The 21893-nt window shown below is 43.8% G+C and overlaps 1 protein-coding gene across 2 annotated transcripts; it reads right to left on the bottom strand.

The window, feature by feature from the left end:
• Positions 1–2834: 2834 nt before the first annotated feature.
• Positions 2835–17378, bottom strand: WFDC1 (WAP four-disulfide core domain 1). 2 transcript variants are annotated; one of them, XM_068411289.1, is made up of 8 exons: positions 17313–17378; positions 16889–16953; positions 10580–10775; positions 9896–9979; positions 8096–8236; positions 7006–7047; positions 6506–6580; positions 2835–5577 (listed from the first exon to the last, which is right to left on the bottom strand). In XM_068411289.1, the coding sequence occupies exons 1-7, from the start codon at positions 17317–17319 to the stop codon at positions 6522–6524; spliced, it is 594 nt and encodes a 197-aa protein (XP_068267390.1). In that variant the 5' UTR covers positions 17320–17378; the 3' UTR covers positions 2835–5577; positions 6506–6521. The 2 variants fall into 2 exon arrangements, with proteins under 2 accessions (XP_068267390.1, XP_068267389.1); XM_068411288.1 differs by lacking the exon at positions 17313–17378 and having other exon boundaries at positions 16889–17260.
• Between the last annotated feature and the right edge of the window lie 4515 nt (positions 17379–21893).

Genomic DNA, 21893 nt, shown 5'->3' with positions numbered 1-21893 from the left:
GGGGGGAACGATACAGTGAGGGGTCCGACAAAAATACTGAGACAAACAGGACATAGAGAAGGAGAAATATGAGTTGATGAGCAAAATAATGCACCATAATAATTGGTGTGTTTTGGACCATAGCCCAGTCTGTCATCTTTATGTTCATTCAGTTCTGTAATGTGAAATTACACTTTAGCACCAATGAAATTGAATAAAAGCAGAAAGAAAATGTAGTTGTTGCTATTTGCCTCATATTCTGCAAAATTGCTGAGCAGACTGAAGTTTCATTTTCTTGCTGCTTTTGATTTCTGCCTGTTAGGAAATCTAATGGAAAATTCATGTATTTTGCTATCTCATGGCTCAGAAAATGCTGGGAATAAACTGAATCAAGACTATAATGTAAAGAAAACAACACTAATACAAGTTGTATTTCTTCATTCTGGTATAAGACATAGTTTTCACACTATAAAAATATAACACACAGCCCAGTTATGGTACCTTTAGAGTATTTCCTATTTAATTGGATAATAAAGCTCAGGGTCAGACTCTAGTTCTAAGTAACTTATTTGGGAAACCTTTTTTTTTTTAAATAGAAAATACCTGTTATGAAGATGCATACAGCAAAGCAGCTGTAATGTGAGATTTCTGGAGCCCACGAAGTTGATGCTCTGATGGCAGGGTGCTGCTTTCAGCTCAGAACCCACAGCTCCTTCCCCTGCTTCCCTCGCCATAACCAGGGCTCGTCCCACTTCTGCTCCTCTTGTGCCACCTTGAGGGAAACTCACTCTGCTGCATGGGTAGAATCTGTGCTGCTACCCAAAAATCCAGATACTCTGCTTTCAGGTTGGGTTTTGCCCAGATCACCCTCTGCTCCTCGTTATAAAAGCAAAGGACAAAGTTTGGGGCCACGGTTCCTTTGTCTTGTCAGCGCTACTGATAAAGGCTAGGTGAAACCCTTCGGGCTGTCCCTAGGTGTGTCACCAGGAAGGAAGGGGAAATTCAGTTAAATCTCTGGGTTTCTGCTTGCACGGCCTCTACTGCTGAAATTGGGAGACTCACCTGGTGGGTGAACTGAGCCCCACCACCCACATCTCTGTCATGGAAACTGTCAAATGGTCTTTTTTATTTCTCCCGTGGTTCCTGCTCCTTCGTCTACATAGAAAGGTAACAAAAATGAGAAAATCATGGGAAGAAATAGGACTTACCTCTATAGACTCACCTGCAAAGGGTGTCTTTTTTGTTTATCTTTAAAGGATGCTCAATGATGCGGTAAATCCTTTTGCCATAGACAATTGATGCTCACCTGACACCACCTCCAGAGAAAAATCTAGCCTGTGTAGACAGTGCGAGGTGGGAGAAGGAAACAAGCCCTTGTACGAACAAATCCCTGCTATGTAGTGGGCAAAGCGAAACTGTCAGTCTCCAAAGACTCTTCTATGGATTGTCTCAACCTCGTAGGTTTCTTCACTGCTCGTGAAACTATGGAACAGCTTCCTGAAGGTAACCAAAACACTTCTGCACCAGAAAGCTTAATGGAGCTCTGAACAACGCATGTCAAAATTACGTCATTTTTTTTTTTATTCTTGTATTTAGAACTTCTGCAGACTGCCAAGCTAGAGATGCGTGCCGTGGTTTTAACGCAGGCCTCTGACTTCTTGAAGATCTATTATAATGTTTGTCCTGTTGATTCCAGCTGCTGAGTTCATGGATGCACCAATAGCACTTCAGCGTCATCTGCAGACGATGCCTTAGATCACACAATGTTTTTTCTACAAAGACCATTAGCGAGCTACATCAACAGAAGCTATATTTGCTTGCATTAACATGGACACAAGTTGAAATCAAAACATAGTTTTGTGATGTTCACCAAATAGATCCTTCTTTTGAAAGCCAAGGTACTTAGTCCACGTTACACTTCACATCAGGAGGCATGAGTTGTGTACCGACATCTCGTAATCTCCCCATCCAAAGAGGCCAGATGACCACTGCCATGAGAAGCTCTAGTGATCCCAAGGATGACTTCACTGCCAGACTGAAGAGCTACCCTGACACCTAGCGCTAGCTGGTGTCTTCTCAAAAACCACAGAAAACCTTCTCAAAGGAATGAAACCCACTGCTCTTTCCTCCTGGGTTAAATTACAGGCAGTTTCTCTCCGTGTGACTTCTCTGGTACGGTTTCAGGGCAGAAGGGAAGCAATGCAGGACTCCTGCCTACTCCAGCTGAGCAGGTAGAGCAAGACCAGTGTGGGTGGAGCTGGTGGGATGGTGAAGTCTTGTCTGCTCCTGGAGACGCAGTGCTGAGCAGCCCAGCCTCAGTGCGAGGCTCCTCTTTCAGCTCTGGTATCCTGCAGTGGGCACCAGCCCAACGCTGGCCTCTGACTTGGTTTGCTTTTCCACGCTTCGAGAAAGCCCTGGCCTCCTGCAAAGCTGTCTGAGCAGCTGCTTGTGCAGTGCAAACCGCCTGAGCTGGCAGCTCAAACCCATCTGGCAGCAAACAACAGCTCTGAATCAACACGGAAAATGCCTGGTCAAATCAAAAGGTCACCTTCTACTTGGTCACCATCACTATCCTCTTTACAGTACTGTCCATCAGCTCCTGTCTGGGCAATAGAAATGAAGGTGCCAAGAACTGAGTGAGCTTCTGACCCACACAGGTGGCCCCTCTGGAAGGGGACACTGGTGGTAGATGTGCTTTGGGGATCTGTCACCTCCCTTCCAGAGGATAAAATGACTTTTGTCTCCTGTGCCTATGTTTTCTGAGCTCTCCCAACAACTAACATTTAAAAGATTTGTCCTTTTTTTAATAATTCGAAGCCAAGCGCATGTCAAGAACACACAACTGAAACTCGACAGAGTTGAAAAATATACTGGTCACTTTTTATTGAGCACCAAAGTGGCAGAACCTGCACGTGTCTAAGCACCAGGGACACAAACCGGGGAGGGTCTGCCTGGGGCTGCCACAGATCCTTGGCTGCCGCAGGGCAGAGCAGCTCCCCTGGCACCGCCGGCAGCGCGTGAGGATCCGGAAGGCCATGAACATTGCTAGCGCACAGTGATACATGTTCAAGTTTATTATAGCACCAACCATGCTTTAAAGTGTACACGGGAACATTAAAAACAACCTACATTAGTGATTTCCTACTGTGCGTCACGAGACTGTTGTCAAGCCATTTGTCTTTGGAGAGAAGATAAGCTGAGGACAACTCATTTGGTCTGTGTTTTCCACATGTGGTGGATGTCAGTATTGAAAACACAGCTTTTAGACAAGCCTCTTCTGTGTTTTTTGTTTCTGAGTTTGACAATTAATAACTTGAAAAGTATTAACTTGAAAAAACCCCCAAGCATTATAGCACCACGAGGAAGGGTGATGTCTTTGATAACACCCAGTAAACAGAAATTCATCAACAAATCACTAATTTGTCAATTTTCTTTTTTAAACATTCCTTTTGCAAATAGAAAATATCTTTACCATCCCATCCAGCAAGGTGGTCGGGTATGTGCTTTTGGAGCTACAAAAAAGCAGGCACTGAAGTGAAAGTGTCCACTCAAATCAAGCACATTTTTGGATGCTTTGCAAGATCAGGTTGAGCTCTGAAGTTTTAATCTTACGAATTTGTTAATGCTCAACACGTGTTTTTCAACTGGATCCTCTGATGTTTTTAGGCACTGAATTTTTTATTTTAAAATTGAACAATTTGGCATTTGCTCTTTGGGACTCAGCAGTAACCACTGAAAGGCTTTGCTCATTTAATCAGAATTTGATTTTTCTGCAAAAAGTAATGCTGAAGAAGATGAGCCCATTTCACTGAGCAGCACCTAGAAGCAAGGCTGCATTAAGACTTTCCTTATGAGCTGTGTTGCTTTAAGTTATCAAATAGTGTCAGGGGCAAAGCAGCAAGTTTCTGGCCTAAACTGGAACTGGAACTACAAACTACGGATGGACTCCTGTCTCTCAGCAGGAGTTAAGGTATTATGAAGTTGTATATGATAAAATTCTAGAAATAGATCTGTCCAAATATAGTGTTGCTTTTAATACCTACAACTTGGAACAAAGGCACAAAGAAGTGATGGAGTTTAACAAATGAAGATATTTAGGAAAATGTGGAGCCCTTCAGCTGTTCCTCTGCTCTGTGAAGCACCGAGGAGCGTGCCTGATTACGACAGAAAACAGAAGAGCAGTTTGGCATCTTTCATCTCTCCAGCTGCAAATGTCATATGTAAAGCATCAAGTGTTTTATAGGCATCTTAGCTTTGGCTTAAAACATTTGGTGAGTGGAAAAAAATCCCGTAGTTTGGGGGTGGAAGCAGGCACTTGTATTTGTGAATTGGGTATTTATATACACCTCTACTACTCTGCATATTAAAATGTTTATTTTATGCATGCAGACAGGGACACGTACTAAACAAGGGAGCAAACACGGCTTCTTTTGCCTAGCAATTCTGGCAGATTTCTCAAAATGAAATGCAACTGTCCCTTTAGGACTGCCACAGAAAAGGAAAACGTTGACAGAAAATGTGTTTTCCATTTTATAATGCTAAACAGCCAAAAGAAGCTGTAAGGTCCAAATACAAATACCTTGACCTTAAGGATTTATGAAAGTCAACATAAAGGTACAGGACTTGTAAAAAGCAGTTGCCCATCTGCCAGACAATCCTTTTAATCACACAAATTTATCCTGCTTTTTCTTTTCTAATATGTGCAACAAATAATCCAGACTGCAGCCTCCTTGCTGAGGTTTTGCAGGTACAAAACCACAGATGTACATTTTCTGAGAATTAACTGTGCTGGCTAAAACCAACAACTTAAAAAGACTGGCACGCATGTGTGTCTGATTGGATATTGTAGCAAGAAATCTGTTCCATCATTAGCTCTCGATCTGCAGCTCACCAGACTGAGAAGCTAAAGGAAAGTAACTTAAAAAAACACATTTATAAAACCTGTTTTGCTCCTAGCTTAGAGTTCCTCAAATTCTTAACATTTCAGGTTTAGGCTTGACTGGGTGTCAAACCTGGTGAACCCTAGGTGTAAATAGGAAAAGAAGAAACCTGCAGGTTTCTTCAAACTTCCAAGCTTATGAAAAGGTTTATTTAAAGTGGTTGTTCGAGATAGGCAGGCACTGGATTTGATCCAGAGAGCCTCTTCAGTTTTGCATTCTTGCCTATTTTAATGCAACTTAGAGATTATATTTAGGTACAATTCTGACGTCACTTCAGTTTTATAATAAGTTACCTTCATGGTCGTGAAATCTGAATGGATCACATAACACGCACACAAAGGGCAGGCTCTGTTCTGGCAGCCTGATAAAGGCACTGTGGCTTATGGGGATCTGCTCAGAGGTATTTACATTTCATTGGTAGAAGGGCAGCTGATAAACCATGTGGTTTCTTTCAGGGGATCACATTTCTCCCCCTGCTGCTAGGCTTAAAATCTAGACTCATCCTGTTCCTTGAATAGCAAAGTCTTTTTATCACTGGTGGGCAGGGATCGGGGTAATGCTGGAGATGTGTTCGTGGAGATTTGGGACCAGAATTCTTCCAAACCAGAAAACTGTTGGGTAAAGCATTCCTTGACAGCTGCTTAACAGAGTGGTCCAGCTGGGTGAAAATCAAACAAAAAAAAGGAATTAAAATATTTATCCTTCATGGGATGTTTGCACAGAACTTGTCCTTATGTAGCTGTGTAATCTTAACAGTCAGCCTGACGTAGGTACATAAAAGACACACTGAACTGCTTTGTTTTCATAACTGCCAGTTAAACTCAAGTTAGTTTTAAAGTGAAGCTGAAAGTGTTGAGAAAACCATCTTGGGACAGAATCTTTGGTATAATAAATATTTTCATTCTTGCCTAATTCAAAGCCTGATAAAATGACTGGAGCTTTTTCAGTTGGCTTCGCTCTGGCCAGATACAATTATATTTACTAACATGAGTGAGTCACACTGTTCAATGCAACTGTTCACACACATAAAGTTACCCCACAAAATCACCCATATGCATAAGTATTTGCAAGACTGACCCTTACTGCAATCAGCCCAGAATAAAGAGCTTTTTAATTTGTCTTGCAGGAGCACTTACACCTGCATTAGAAGAAGCTTAAAGTCTTAAGGCTTGCAAAGTTTTGCAGCATTTATTTTTCATCCTGAAAATCACTTAATCCTCTAAACACCCACAAGACAAAGGTTCTTCAAAGAAATCAGGTGTATCGTGTGAAATTAGAATAAACAGTGGGAGGGGTAGAATGAGAGCCAGGAAAGACATTAACTTCTCCATGGAGAGTTTGCAGAGCTCAATCTCCAATGCCACAGGCTCTTGGGATACTTTCACAGCACCGTCTGTTTCTCAGCATAGGTGTTTCAGCTCAATTCATGGAGCCTGGGGTATGCACCTGTACATAGTTTTAAGGTGTTGTCCTTATGCTGGTGTAAGAGAGCTAATTTCACCCTCAAACAACCACAACTTTAAATAGTTGCGTACTAAGCACCAACTATTTTCACCCAGGTTACCCTTCATTCACAGGACACTTACCCAGGCACATCTTTGCTTAGCCTAAATGCTTCTGCTGGTTTTTCACATAGCCGACCACATTGTTGGAATTGCTTCCTGTAAAACAAGTATCAGCAAAGGGAGATTTTAAGTTAGTCTGTTAGTCGTATCACATACCACAACACAAGCTCTTGGCAAAAGACCCAGCTTTTGACAGAGTTCTGTGTTCATCTGCAAGGAGTCCTGGGCCATGAGCAAAGCTCCAAAAATGTACTTAAAAATACCATAAGGGTGTTGCATCGGGTGTTTCTCACATGTTGGGTGGGAACCCCTGGCAGAAGGCTGTGTCACAGCTGGAGATACTGATCCCCAAGAGTCCATACTCAGGGCACTGCAGATCTTAAAACAAGACCTTTTGAGCAGGGCATGGAGAGTTGAGGCTAAAGAATGTCTTTCAGCTATGCACAAACCTTCATTTCATAAGCAGCAAAGTCCTTGTAAGCAATGCAATAACTACAAATAGCAAAATGCCAGCGGCTTACCAAAATATTCCTTGTAATACTTATGCCTCAGGTTGCGTCCATCTGAAAAAGAAGGTACATAAAGAGAACATACCCAGTCAGCCTTTATTTAAACTCCAGCCTTCTGTGTACAGCACAGATAAATTATAAACATGGAAATAATAACCTCACAGATAGGAAAATAGAAGATCCCTGGAGCTGACGTAGTGTAGGCTGCTATAAACCCCTTATAAAACTGTTTAGATTATTGAACTATGCAGACACAACTCACTTGCCCTGAGAGTGGTTAACTGCTGGCCACTAGCATGTTGTGTTCTTTGCAGTAGCTATGAGTCAAGGAATCCTAGACTTTCTCAAACAAAAGAAAATTTGGGTAAACTTCAGACCATCTATTAGTGTTTTACATAATTCAAGTTCCAGCTAGGTTTTTCTGTTTACCATTTATACTGTTATTTAAACTCTTAGAAATACCTAGTGTCTAAGAGCCAGACAGCTATAGATTACATTCGTTACCACAGACGTTATTAAAGCAAAATATGTAAAAGAATAAAAGAGAAGGCCAAAAAATTATAAATGGAAAAATTCTTAGTCTTTTATGGAAGCAGTTCAGAGATCTGGTTTGATGCTTCCTCTGGCTTTTACAGTGACCAAATGGCAAAACTGATGTCTGATATCTCTACACTGAGATGATTTGTAGCCCAGTGCAGATGTACATATCCTACTATTCAATGAAGTTACACATACCTAGACATGTTATGAGCTCTCCTGGAAAATAGCTTGGCCTATGGAAGTTGCTTTATTGGGCAAATGTGTCAGCAAAATAAAGGGAACAATGTTCTGGGTGCAGAAAACAAGGTCAGAAGTCAGAGCCAGAATTTGAAACTTCTTAGTGAAGTGTGTAGTAATATATAAATATTTCTACTTATTCTGCTGTGTAATAATGGCACATGCAGGTTACTACCTGCTCCGCTTACACAATCCCAGAGCACACTGGCATACAGAGCAAACAAAAAGTGTGTCCCCTTACCTGGGTATTTCACATAGCTCAGCCAACAGCGAGGACATTAGAGACTTGAGATCAGAAAGGAAGGGAGATTTCCAGTCAACTGACCTGGATTTCCACGCAGCTTGATGCACTGGCCCCGGTTAGGGATTCCTTCAGCCGTGTTACCTGGGTTGATGATATGGCATTCATAGCCTGTGGGGCAATGCAGAGGCTCATCTCCATCCTCAGTGGTACTGCAGGCCTCAGCTGCAAAAGAAGTCTGCAGGTCATGAATCATGGCTTTAACACCCACAGGTAACCAAAATATGACAACAAGGCCACCTTCTTCTGTATCTCCTCCCCAGGCAGGATCTCAGACTACTTCCCATGCAAGGGTACCAAGGAGCTAACACCTCTGAAGAAGTCTGGCAGAGCAGGTGATCCAGTTCACACCTTACACAAAAAACCTGATGTGTCTAACCCAATATGGGGAGTGCAGGTCAGCCCAATTAATGTGTAGCAACACCCTCCCCACGGCCTGTTGTGCAGGGTCTGTGCGAGGGCTGGAGAGTGGTGAAGATGGACCACCACTGCCCACCACGCTTGCACTGATGGGTGGTCCCTCCATGTGGCTTTTCCCTCCAAGCAGCCATAAGTCTGTTCCAGCCAGTGTTTCAGGCTGAGTGAGGAACTGGGGAAACGTGACCAGGAAGCTGGCAATTTGCTGCTTTGTTCTTTGCTCCACACCCATTAACTTACTGATGAATTTAAACCTCAGGTGTGAGTCACTATGCAGTAAGGCAGTGCCGCCCTCTGCTATAAATGGAGGCTTTAACCACCTTGACCCTGGATATCCAACAAGTGCAGAGCAGAATAAGAAAGTAAAGCAGGACTCACAGGCAGTGTTTGTGTCCATTAAACATACAGACTATGCAGGGACACTCCACCCTTTCCTTTGCCAGGATTTTAATTTCAAGGACCTCTGCTGTAATTCTCATGCCATGACTGATGGTTCTTATTTCACTAATTACTCCCTCAAGCTGAGATGAAGGTGTTAAGATAAGAACAAATAATATAAGCATGACAGGGATGGATGAGGAGGAACCTATTTTATCTTATTTCTAGCAGTGCAACTCTAACTCCAATGAGCTGGAGGCAGAATTTTCTCTTCAAGAAATAGGAGTTTCCATAATAGATGAGAGTCAAGGTTCAGCAAGTCTGATACCATCTGTTTAAGACCAAAGAGGGTAATTTATTGGCACTACCTGTGTCTGACTAAAGCTGATCAAAAGCTGGAACAGCCTTTCCATGAAGAAATTAAGAACTTCAGGCATACATACATCTGGGATGTCTCACAGAAGAAAACTTCTCTTTCCACCTCCCCACTCCCTCCTTGTTTCACTTTGAGGTACTGGAAAAAATTAATTAAAAGACCTTTCTCTATGGAATTGACCTGAGAAGCCCAATTTCATAAGCAGTCCCCAAGCTTAGATGCTCCCAGCTCCATGTCAGCTTGACACAACTCTGCAGCACTTTGCCAGGGCTCTCGTTCAAAGCAGCCTTCAGATCTAAGAGCTAGAGCCCCAGCCCAAGGCATCTGTGCGATGAGGCCACTCTGGATTAAAAGATCTCCAAAAGAATCCAAATCCACTCACAGTCTATCAGGCATCTGGCAGAAAATCTACATATGTTGACAAAGCCTTTTTCTAAAAAATTATATATTTCTACTTATTTCAAGAATGGATACTAATCCAGTTCGCTGAAGTGAACGCACAATACAGTGTTATTCCTATGGAAACTCCAGATAAATACCAGCAGCCCCAGCATCCCAACAACCCTGGCAAGCCCTGTGTGTGATGAATATGTTATTTATTGCCTTTTGTATAATTACCAATATGGCAGAGGAGACAGTGAAAGGTACTGTACCTTGTAAGACTTCCTCTGGGCCATCCAAAAGCCACCCATTTCCTCCCAGCCAGCGGGGTTTGGGCTGAACCAACCAGTCTAAAACTGTGAAAGACAGAAACAAGACCACAGAGTCAAGGTGGAGTAGCCATAGGGCACACAGGTTTGGAAAGGTCACAGATTTCCTCTAACAGCCAGTGACGAGAATGTCAGGCTCCCGAAGGATGGATTTGAACTTTCAGCAAGATACGTGTGTTCATACCCTTGTTGTCCCCGTGGTTCAAGAGCCATGGATGTTATCCAGGACCCCAAGAACCTGGTGTCATAAAGGATAAAGGCCAAAGCAGCTGTTGTTTCCCATCCTCCATTCCCATGGCACGGATCAGATGAGATGGCTGCCTGGCTTCTGTGAGCACTAATTCAGATTGGGATTACTTCTTTTCCTGAATGTAAAATCCCAGGAAAAGAACTGGCCTCAAATAATTTCTACCATTTGTGCTGGTGGAAATTTTGCACCACCAGCTGACCTTAGAGAACTTCTTAATTCAGCAGTCAACCCAGAAATCAGACAAGTGGAACTGAAGCTTTATCCTCGACTCACGCTCAAACCGTGGCTCCCACCCGAGACCTGATGCACATGGGGATGGCTACCATCATTCCTGCATACTTCTCTCTACCACAGTTTGATCGTGGGGTCCACTCTACCTGGTGGTGGCTGTACGGACTCCAGGCAGGCGTAGATGCACCCGTTGTAGCAGCAGCGCTTGTGCCTTTCACACTCTGAGTCCGAGCGGCAGCTGGGCACCTCGCAGGCTCGGTCAGGCAAAGTCTGGGGTGGTGGCGGGCACCGGTCGTTCTTCTGGTAGTGGGAACTGTGAGAATGAAGAGGGTACTCATAATCCTTGCAAAGAAAAGAAAAGGAAACAAAGGTTTGGCATAAGGTGAATACCAAACATCCCATCATCTGAAAAAGAAGGGGGATTTTCAAAGTGGTTTTCAAGTATTCATTAGAGAGGAGAATTAACTGTTCAGGTCCCCCAGCCCTGTCTTCAGCACACTGAAGAGGGAGCTACATGATCACCTTAGCTCACTGTTTTGGAAACACCAAACCACCAAATTATTGTGTGGAACTCATTTCATAATTAAGGTTATTGTAATGACAAGGAAGAGGTTAAAAACAATCCTTTAAAGTCTTTTATACTAGTCTGGGAAACAGAGAGAAAGACTCCAGGCATCCTCATGACAAGCAAGACAAAACACTGATATTAAAGCAGTGGCAACGACGACACTGTATTGTTTTGAGGTTACGTCCCCAATTGGGACCTGGAACTAATGTGCCAGGTAGCACCTGTCTCCTTAATAGGCTCCTTCTACCTTCATCATCTTCTTCTGGACCAGAACTTATAGAAGAGTGGTACAAAGTGTTTCAAGCTTATCCACTGTGGGGCCCTGGGGTGTTAAGAGACTATTTCTAAACCACGAGATGATCTGGGTGAGATCTGTGTGGGTGATGTCAGTTAATCCCAAAGAAAATGAGGCTGTGTTTGACTACAGCAGAAAGGAGCCCAGCTGCTCATTGCACACTGAAAGGACAAGGGAGATTTAAAGTGGATTAACAGGTACAGTGTTTTACCAGGAACATTTATAAGAGGCAGCATTCAGATATTATTCATGCTGGTGGCATTTTAGCAAGAAGCCAACTCCCTGCGACAGAGAGGTGAATCACCAGGCCCACGCCTTTCTCACCTATGGCTAAACTACTCATCTCTGGGCTTGAGCTCAGCTCCCCAGAGCAGCATGAAGTACTCAGAAAGGGCAATCAGTTCTCAGATTAATTAATACACATTAGTAAACTAGTCAAATAAAAAACCGTATTCTGGATTTGTACTTTTAAAAGAGATCAGCATCTGGCCAAAGGTATGAGGTGAGTGCTGCTATGCACTCGCTAGCAGGCTGTTGAGTTTGAGAGTCTTATATATACTTGGCCTCATCACTGTTGTGTTTCAAAATCAGTGACGAACCACTGGGGCTCTTATTCCAAGAAACAATATGGTGCAACCGTCCCCGAGGGGGTCTCTAGGAAATTTCACCATCAAGCTATGGAGAAATTTGGGGTTAGACTAATATCCCTCTTTATCTACATGCTGCTACATCCTCTTTGTTGAAAGCTCCCAACGGCTTCTGTGGAGCACATGTGCCTTTGCGAAACAGCATGTCCCCACGTGTACTGTCCAAGAGAATGTCCTAGCAGAGGCCCCAGGAGGTCCATTGCCCTGGGGACTGACCGCTGGCCTGCACAGCCTCTGCTGCTACAAGTGACTGAGCAGCAATCAGCTAGCAGTAACGGTAACAACAAGATCATCTTCATTCCCTTGGGATAATTTGCAACGTAGAGAATGAAGGCAATCCCAAGGGACAGTGGAAGAAATAATGCCTATCTAATGCTACTAATGTGAGAAATTTTACTTCCATGTTCTGCCATGTATTATACATAGTGTAGAATCGTATTGATGAAGTGGTGGTTTTTACACCGAAGCTGACCTCCGCTCTTTGGGCCATAGCTAGGGGGAAACAGCGAGCGGTGAAGCTTCTCCGCTGCGTGGTTGTGTGGAGATGGAGTGTCAGCCAATGTAGAAGCATAGAGAAAAGTCAGGGTGATTACAAGTTTTAATTTCTGTTACAAGGTGTATGGATTTTGGTTATATCTATAACTGGTTAAATACTGTGTGTGTGTGTCTGTGTGTGAGACAGAGAATTCCTAATATTTCCACAAACGACAGCCTTCTGCCCTGTCCCAGTATCAGCCTGCCCTGTTCCCAATACCAAGAAACAATTCTCTTCTGCCTTTTCCTTAGTTGTTTCCATTCAGTGAACAAGAAACTGCTCAAAAATCCTCCCATGAGGTTGTTTTCCCACGAAAGCTGTTTGAACCACAAAATAGGTTTGAAAAAAAACATTTCCTAATTTCGATGAAGTTTTCAATGCTAAAGCGTGAAACAAGGTGTAAGCTATCACATATCCCATGCCTCAAAAGCTGGACACACTCCAGCTTTGAAATAACATACTTTTGAATTGAAGATATTGCAAGTTCAACTTTTTTTGCTGTTGGATTTTAAATAGAGAAAATGCTTGGACCAGGTATAATTTTGAGCTATAAGATGGCATTTAACAGTAAATCTATGCAGTTCCAAACATTTAACTAGTCTCCTTGTTGGAGGGAGCATTCATTCTGGAAGGTCACAGTTTTCTATTCTATTAATTGAAATGTCAGCTGCAGACTGAAATGTGACCAAAATAATACTGGCAAATAATGGATACATTAAAAAAAAACCAAACCCAACCCCAAACAATTACTGCAGTTGCTTCACAGATGATTCAGAAACCAAGAAGCCAAAATTGCAATGAACAGTTTGCTCAATGAATGAGATTTCCGTTTGGGAACAATAAAGCATTTTTAGCCAAATAACTTTGTACCTCATGACCTCCCAGCCCATTTTCTCTGTTCACATATTGCTCTGAACCCCTTTCATTCAAAACCTCATGGTCAAAAAAATTTTTTTTTGTGAATTTGATCCAATAAAACCATTGCCACTTGTTTAGGTATGTTAAAATCCCAGTGGGAAACAGGATTCCCTCACTCCCAGACCAGCCTGGTTAAGGATGTCTCCAGGTATGGGTCAGCAGGTCTTTTTAAAAGCTCTCCCAGGATTCACAGTTTGGCTCTGAGCAGAGCTCTGATTTATTATTTTTACAGATTGTGACAAAGGTCAAAATTTCTTCCTTTAAGAATATTTTTCAATGCAGGAGGCAAATTGCTGGTTCCCCTGGAGACTTATTAAATCATTTTAATGACAATATCTGCCTTAGAGTTATACAGAAAGAAAGGGGAAAAGTTCAGAGTTCAGCTGAGGAACCCTGGAGGTCAGCAGAGGTGACTAGGGAAAACCTGAATGCAAGCACTCATTCTCAACCCATATTTTCAACAGTGACTGTGGGATGCGGTCTGCCTCCAAAAAATCCCAGATCTGTTATACTATTTGTGCCTGAAACTAGATCCTGGGCTTGTGTCAAAGCACAATTCTCTGCTAATTCATATTCTGTGTGGCCACCCCCAAGACCATGCGTGAGGTTTATTCCCAGACTCTGGTCACTAGTTCTGGCCCTGGCAAGTATTTCCAGACACTGGTCATAAACCACCTTTTCTCTGAAACAATAGGAGGAATTATAAGCCCTCCAACATTTCTGTCAAAGACCTGGAAAAACACAGATCAGCAGTGATCAAAGTTGCAGGTATCAGACTGAAGGAAGGTTAAGCCATCTGAAGGACAAGACCAAAACAACAGGAATAATACTCTCCTGCTATTTACTCTGGATTAGTAGTTTTGGTTCTGGTGTCTGCAATACTGGAAGATTATAGCAAAATTAGAGTGGGCTCAAAGAAGATTCACGATAGTGATTAGAGGACTGGAAAGCAGGGGATACAGTGTGAGACTTATATGTGCGTATGCAGGTTCTATAGGGGAGGCTGAAGGCTGCTCTGCTCAAATAATACTCTGAGGCATGTGTGGGACAGAACTCTCATGGGAGGTGTGCTAATCTGGTAGACAAAGAGGGTATCTCAGTGTTGATTTATGACAGATGGCTGGAGGGTAAATAAATTGTTGGAAGAACATTTCAGCAGCTGCAAGGAATTCTTCATTTCTGGACATCTTTAAAAGAAGGCTGGATTTTTTTTCTAAAATCCTTGATGCAGTTGACACTGGAATAAAATCAAGAGTGCCCCAGGTTTTTCTAATAGGCATGTGGGTGTCTTGATAATGAATTAAAGAGCACCCCCAGGTAGCTCCCTCCCTCTGCCCTTTGGGAACAGCCCACAGCCTGTGCAGGGCTGCTGAACACCACCTGCACATCACTACACTTGATGAGCGTCCCCCTGGGTCTAAAAAAGCTGGAAGCCCAGCTCCTCCATCCCACTGTGACTGCCAGTTTTTTCTTCTCACTGCATTCCCTTTCCTCTTTCTCCCTTCTCTGTTCCCACTTGACCCGTCCTTACCAACCAACACCCTTCCTCAGAGTCCTTAATGAAAAACTCTTGGCCAGACCTCAAGCCAGCTCCTCACTGGAACACCTGCTCGGCGTTCTGCAGCCAGCAGTTTGGTGGATGCATTGTTCCTACTGTGGACTCAGAATTTTTGGACTCAGACAACATCACTCTCAGGCAGCTCCCTACCCCTCACTGCCTCTTCCCCCTACAGACCTTGCCCGTGTCCTTCTGGGGGTCCCACAGGGATGTCTATGGCTCATCTCCTGTATGGCCACATGTTGCTGTGAGCACCTCCATCTGTTACCCCTCTATCCAAGTGACTCACAAATTGGCTGTTCCACCCACAGCCTCTGATTTTGGAACTGTAAGGAACATACAGCATTTGGTAGAAAAGAAAGCATCTCTCTGAGAAACAAGAGGGGCTGCCAAAACAGACTCTTGGTGGATAAGAGGATGGAGAGTGGATGCCTTCCTCCTTACAAGGCTTTGAGGAGAAGGAAAAAGAAAAGCATTTTCTGTTTTCCGTAGATAAGATGTTTCTGTCAATATGAGCCATTCTAGCTGAGCTCGCCAGATCAGTAGCACCTGGATTCACGGCTGCCAGAAAAAACAGTCCTTTGAAGAACTGCAGATTGAAAGAAGAGGATATATCCTCAGGAGAGCGGGCTCTGTGCCTCTACAGAGCACATTATCCGAAGATCAACATGTAAATTCCCGTTCCACTTCTGTCTTATCTCTCTGGGTCATTTACTTCACAGCTCCTATTGAATTTGAGCTTTGCACTAAAATATGACAGAAGAACATACTAATAAATACTAATAAATGCAAAAAAGCATCCATTTTAAATTAAAAGCTTTTCTATGTGGCTGCAGAAAACAGGTGGAGGAATCCCTCTGTGACACCAAGGAGCTGTTATGCACAGGCAATGGCTGGAAGATGCAATCAAACCCGAGCATGAGAAAACAGACTGGCTAGGGCTTCCACCTCAGCAATTCAAGGGGCAGAAGCCTTGGGTCAGTGCTGGCTTCTAAGGGGACTTTAGTGGAGTAAGTAAAAGTTTAAAATTCAATTTTTTTTCTTTCTAAACAGCAGGTCCTAAAAGTCAAGCTATCAAATTATTTTCCTTTATTTTTTTTTAATCTCCTCCACGTCCATCTCTAACAGTCTTTTGGCCCAGATGCACCAGAACAAGACCCAGCACCATCCTTCTCTCCACTCAACAGTAACTTGTTGCTGCTTCAGTTTCAATTCCAGTCCTGCTCAAAGTACCACGGCACATTTGGAAACACATCGAGTGCTCCAGCGCTCCCTGGGCACGCAGGGGACACTGGAGCCTCTGTGGCTCCATGCTGTTTTTTGCACAGCAGGTCTCCTGCCCTTCCTGGTTTGTTCTTGCGATGGCTTAAGGTTAAGAAGTGGCTTAACGTGCGCTCAGCATGTTACTCTGACACTGTGGATCTGGAGGTCTCTGTGCTCCAGTGATTTACAAAACCCTGGGCAATGCCACCATCCCTCTAGTACACGTTATCAGTAGGAGTTGGAGACATTTACCGAAGTTACCCCAAAAGTCAGCGGGGGAACTGGGCAGGGAACCCTCCTCCCTGCTCTAAGCAATAAATCACGTTACCTTCTCTTCACTAAATCTATCCCCAGACATGTAGGGTTTGCGTTCCCCTTCTCCCCATTCGTGCTCCCCTGGCTGCCCTACGAAGCTCCTAGGAGCAGCAGTGACGGCGGCAGTACCAATGTCCTCCCTGTGCCAAGTGTGCTGCACAAGTTTCCCGTGGCAGCAGCTAGGTGGCAAAAGTTTCGTACAGCCTGGGAAACTTAATGCAACTCTGTTATAAAGAGACAGCCTGCGGATTCAAATACTTCTTATTCTAAAACGATACACACATGCAAAGAAAACTCCCCTTTCACGGTGAGTGTACCCAGCTCCCCCCAAAATCACCCCACAGCAGTTTACTCACATCATATTTCTCCGTCATTTTCAGATGGAGAGCACGCTTCCAGATAGTCCTCGCACAGCCCGAATCTGGCAGCAAAACGAAGACACACAAGGCTGCAGTGAAGATCTTTTTACAGAAACGCATCTCTGACAGCACCCTGGAATCCATTTTCCCAAGGAGGGATCAAGTAAGGAGCCTGGCTCTCGGGATCCAGACGATTCAGAGTCCTGGCAAGGAGGGAGGGAGACAGGGAGGGAGGGAGAGCGAGGGCTGACTGCTGGTGAAAGCCGCTTTTCGCTGTGCAGCTTCTGGGAAGGGAAAGGGGGAAAAAAAGAAAAAAAAAAAAAAGAGCCCACAAGCAGAAGCCAGGAGCTGCTGTTGAACTTCTTTACTCAAAGTTAGATCAGGTTCTCGGCTCACATGTTCACACAAAGCACACGCTCACCTTGCATGATAGATGGGAAGATTATTTGGAAAGATTATTTTTAGACCTTTGTTCCCAACATCTGGCATCCTCAGAGAGCCCCATTCAAAGCTGAAGCGTGGGATCAGATGACAGCTGCCGCAGGGGGAAATAAAGGTCTTGGAGGGGTGGGCTCGGCAGCTTCTAGCAAACAGCTCACCCAAACTTTCCAAGCTACTCGTCTCTCCCTTTGTGTGCTTCCCACTGTGCCCTGAGCTGTTGTTTTGGATCGTGTTTTGACAAAGTGATAACTTCATATGAAGATTGCTTGAAGGAAATGATTTAAAGACATGATAAACATGCAGGGGGTTTAATTAAACCAAGTTGACATTAGCTTTCCGCAAATGATTTCCAAGAAGGGGAAGACGTGGTCATTGGGTAAAAATAAATCCCTACACATGGGGAATGGGGAAGGAAGGTGGTTTAGAAATGACATGACCAAATGGAAAGCAAGGAAGGGGACGTGAGTCAGGCTGTGCCTGACAATGGGAGAGATGGAGAGACTGGACAGGGGGTATTACACACCTACATGGACATTCAGGCACCCAAGCACCTGAAGGACAGGAATGGACTTAGGAAATCAGGCTGAGAGCATTCCAGCGTTCTGCCTGGGAGAGAGGCAGGTGCCAAAGAAAAAGTACGAGAACGGGCAACTGTTACATACCCACGAGTATAGATATGTGTATATGTATGTATATGTATGCATGCATACACTTTCACAGCCTTCAGTAATGTTGTTCAGGGCTTCCTGAGCCAAATGTGGGGGCTGTTTGTTTTATAATCCTCCACGAATTTCTCCTCCAGCAGCTTGTCCAGTGTCCACCTGGAATGAAGGAAGAAATGGAACCACAAAGCCAGTTGAGATACGAGCACTAAGCCCTGCTTGCCTTCAGTTTAGCCTGACTGCAGCCCTGCTCTATAGCCTAGGTAGAGCAGAGGGGAGCCTTGCTGGATGCACGGAATTTATTTTAGATCTGCTGTAAAATGGGTCTGCACAGGAGTGTTAGACCCTGTGGACAAATACAAAAAAACCTTCCAGTTCTTCCTTATACCTGAAAGTTGTGGCAAACCACTTTGATCCATGCCCAAGTGTCAACAGCTGCATGTAGGTGGTAGGCAAAGGGTTTCATCTCCAAACTTGCCAGAATATGGTGATGGGAATCTGAAGAACGAGTGAGGTGTGGGTTTTAAAAGCTCTGTATTTAACTAAATATATTTTTTTTTATTTAGAGATAAGGGGTTTAAAGGGTGCTTTGGGACAGTCCTGTCTGTATCTCTACTGCTGTAGAAAGCTTCTTTGCAACAAAACCTGTTCAGTTCATGCCAGGGAATTTAGCTGGTAAGAAAAGCCAAGCAGGGACTACTGTTATGGGAGGAAAGCAGAGAAAGAAGGGTGGGGAAAGAGACTGAAGAGTTGAACCGGGGAGGGTCACCTCCCTCACAGATGCAGCAATGTAAGGTCTTCCTGGGACTGGCAGAGCAAGCTGCCTTGCCTCTGCATGGTCTATGGACTCCCAAATGAGCTCTGATGGCAAGTGTCTCGGAAGGGATCTCTATGGAGGTGCAATGCCCATATATTGCTCTGTGTTAGTATAATCTTCATCACTGCTTGATCCATAGGTTGCTCCTGCAATAACATGACAGTCACTCCCTAAGGTGTGAGCGGGGTTTTGGGGGGCTGACAGGATTTGGGGGGACCCCATGGCACAGTTGTTTCAGGCACAGATGGGGCCAGGGAATGTGCATTTGGGCTAGAGAGCCTTCCATGGCACAGAGGCTTCATCACCCTCCACCAGGCAGCTGAGAAGCCCGTCTCAGCAGAAAACATGGCTCCAGGTCCCTGTCACCTGCTTTGCACCATCCTGCCGGCTCTCCTCTCTCTCAGAGCTGTAGTCACCCATTTAAAACAGTATTTATCCCAGTTTTCCTTTAAACAGGTCATTTCCCTGAGGCTGTCTTCTCTTCTGCACTTAATAAGGACAACTGTGGACAACTCATGTCCACAGCTCAGTCTACGGCTATACAAGGTGACTCCCTAATGACTGAAGTGTTACCTTCAGCTGGAGGCAGAGCCCAGCACCTACAGGTCACTGTCACCTCCACCCAAATCTCACCCAAATGTCATCTGAAATCAGCAGCTGTGCTGCAGTTAGGGAAAGGCACACTCAGGCATCTTCAGTACATCCAGAGAGGAATTTATCACTACTGTAAGACTTCAACTTGTGGCTTTATTTTTTATAGCTCAGAGAACTTTGTCTGACGCAACAGGATGCCTTCAATTCCTTTTAAAAACAAATATCCCCTGTTTGTTGCAATATTAATATCTGCACCTTGAAAAAGTACCTTTTGGGCACAACCAGGAGCTCCCACCAATGCCTTGACTCGTGCGTTATAAGGTGACAAATGACATGGCTGGTTGCACAGAATAAACAGGATTTTTTCGTAGAGTATTTCTAGTTAATTTATGTTTTTGTGCTGATATTTCACTTGTCTGTGCTGTTGCTGAAACCCAAACCAGCATGAAACAACAACTGTTCACGATAAATCTCCCTAATTTAATTTTATTTTTGTTGTTTGTTTCATATATTTGCAATCTGGACTTGGAACAACTAATTCTAAAGATTAATAGCTACTTCAGACACCATTTACTGGCCTTTCTTTTGGCAGATATACAGCTTTGACATTTACCCGGGAGAAACTAGGGTCTGTGCCTTGTAGTTCCTGGGTTGTATACTGAAGAAGTGAGAATTCTGCAGGACAAAACTTCAACACTGGTCATGGGCTTCACATAAAAATGAACGTTGATGTTATAACACTCAGGCCTCCTGCACGCAACCATTTCACCTTAACCTCTCAAAGTACCACATGCAATGCCTGGACTGGATTATCCCTACTATCAGCTGGGGAAACTGAGGCACGGGGTGGGTGATTTGCTGAAATTAGACCACCTTCCATCTGCATGACTGAACTGTTGGAGTTATAACAGCGCAGCCTAGGTCAGGGCTCTGTGTTTCAATGCTCTGTACTCACATTCAATAGGGAATTCTTCATGCCACCCATTTCCATTCCTCACATGCTTCTACCTCCAGTTTGTCTGGGAAACTAGGCAAAGGATTTTACACTTTTTATAGGATTAAGAAAAACTTCTTTCACTGGTATCATTGGAAAGAATATATTTCTCACCTTTTCTGGATATTCTTCTTCCTGGTGGGCCCCAGCAGGGCTGGGGCATCACAGGACAACTGCAGGACAGCTTTAGCCCATTTCATATCCACATTGCCTTCCCATTTGGAGCCCAGTGCACACCGAAACCAAGAGAGACTTTAGTCCACTCGGTTACAGAGGCTCCTTGCTCCTTCTACAGAGCAGTTCATGTCTTATCAAGTTCACTTTTAAATGGCCCCTTCAGAAAAAAAAAGGAAAAAAAAAAAAAAGAGAAGCACTTTGACTTTCTGAAGGATTTCTTGTTTAACAAAGCAGTTCTCGGCAGGTTTATGGCTCCAACTATTAGTATAAAGCATTCTTAGCAGCTTGGGAAGTAATTACAGAAATCAGGCACAAATCAGGCACAAATCCTTAGCAAACACAGCCACTGGCAATAATTAGAAATATAAAATTTACTGCTAAGCATATTTCTGAGTTGTGTTACTTTAAATGCTCAGTATTAGATGACGTGTGATGTTTTTTAAACTATTATTAAAAGAAAGAGAGAAAATTAACTGCCACTTTCCCTTAAACTACATCTTATCTACACACAACAGTTGGGCCACAGTCATTTATTCTAAGCAGAGCAACTCCCTCTGGTGATAGTTACCTCCATATGAAGTTGCTGTATGGCTGTCCTATGCAAAGTGGAATCAGTGATGCTGGCATAAGACATCTGTGCATTATATAATGTCTTGGCTAGATTTGGCTCCTGCTTATCTGAAATCATGGCCATTCAGCAGGCAAGCAGTTAGACTGACAGCTGGAGAAAAGCGACCAGGATAGTAACATACATAACTGCATCCACGCTGAGCAATTAGCCCAGGGAAAGCGTTAAAGTGAAAAGCCACGCTCCCAGGCATCACGTCTGGCCAGGTGCAAAGCGTGCGTGAACCAAGCGGTAGGCACACTTTCTACTACTGAAAGTTTGCAGTGTGCTTCGTTCTCTCATTCATAATAAAATGATTTTTTTCTATAGGCTCGTCCAGGGAATGCAGCACATCACTAAGTCAAGATCTCTCTGCTTCAGGATTTGTGGTGCAGTTCCTCACACAAAACCTGCTGCCTTCAAGGATGTTAAATGAGGTCACTTCATACATCGTCACTAAGCAAAGAGTCATCTTCTATGCATGGTTCTGTGCAAATTTCCATTCCACAAATGGTTTCAATAAGGCAAATTCTGCAGTAACATTAATTGCAGTCAGACAATAGTGGGAGAATGTGGCCAAGACTCGAGCACCGCCCCAGGACCTGTGAAACCTTCAGCATCATTTGTTACAGCGAGGAAGATGTACATGAATAAAAGGATGGGCATTTTATCAGGCTAGGAGAATAAAATCACTTTTGGAACCAGGATTC

The sequence above is a fragment of the Nyctibius grandis genome, chromosome 12 (assembly GCF_013368605.1).
Source record: "Nyctibius grandis isolate bNycGra1 chromosome 12, bNycGra1.pri, whole genome shotgun sequence".
NCBI lineage: Eukaryota > Metazoa > Chordata > Aves > Nyctibiiformes > Nyctibiidae > Nyctibius > Nyctibius grandis.
Note: the sequence above shows the minus strand (reverse complement) of the source record. Positions and strands in the feature narration are given on the sequence as shown.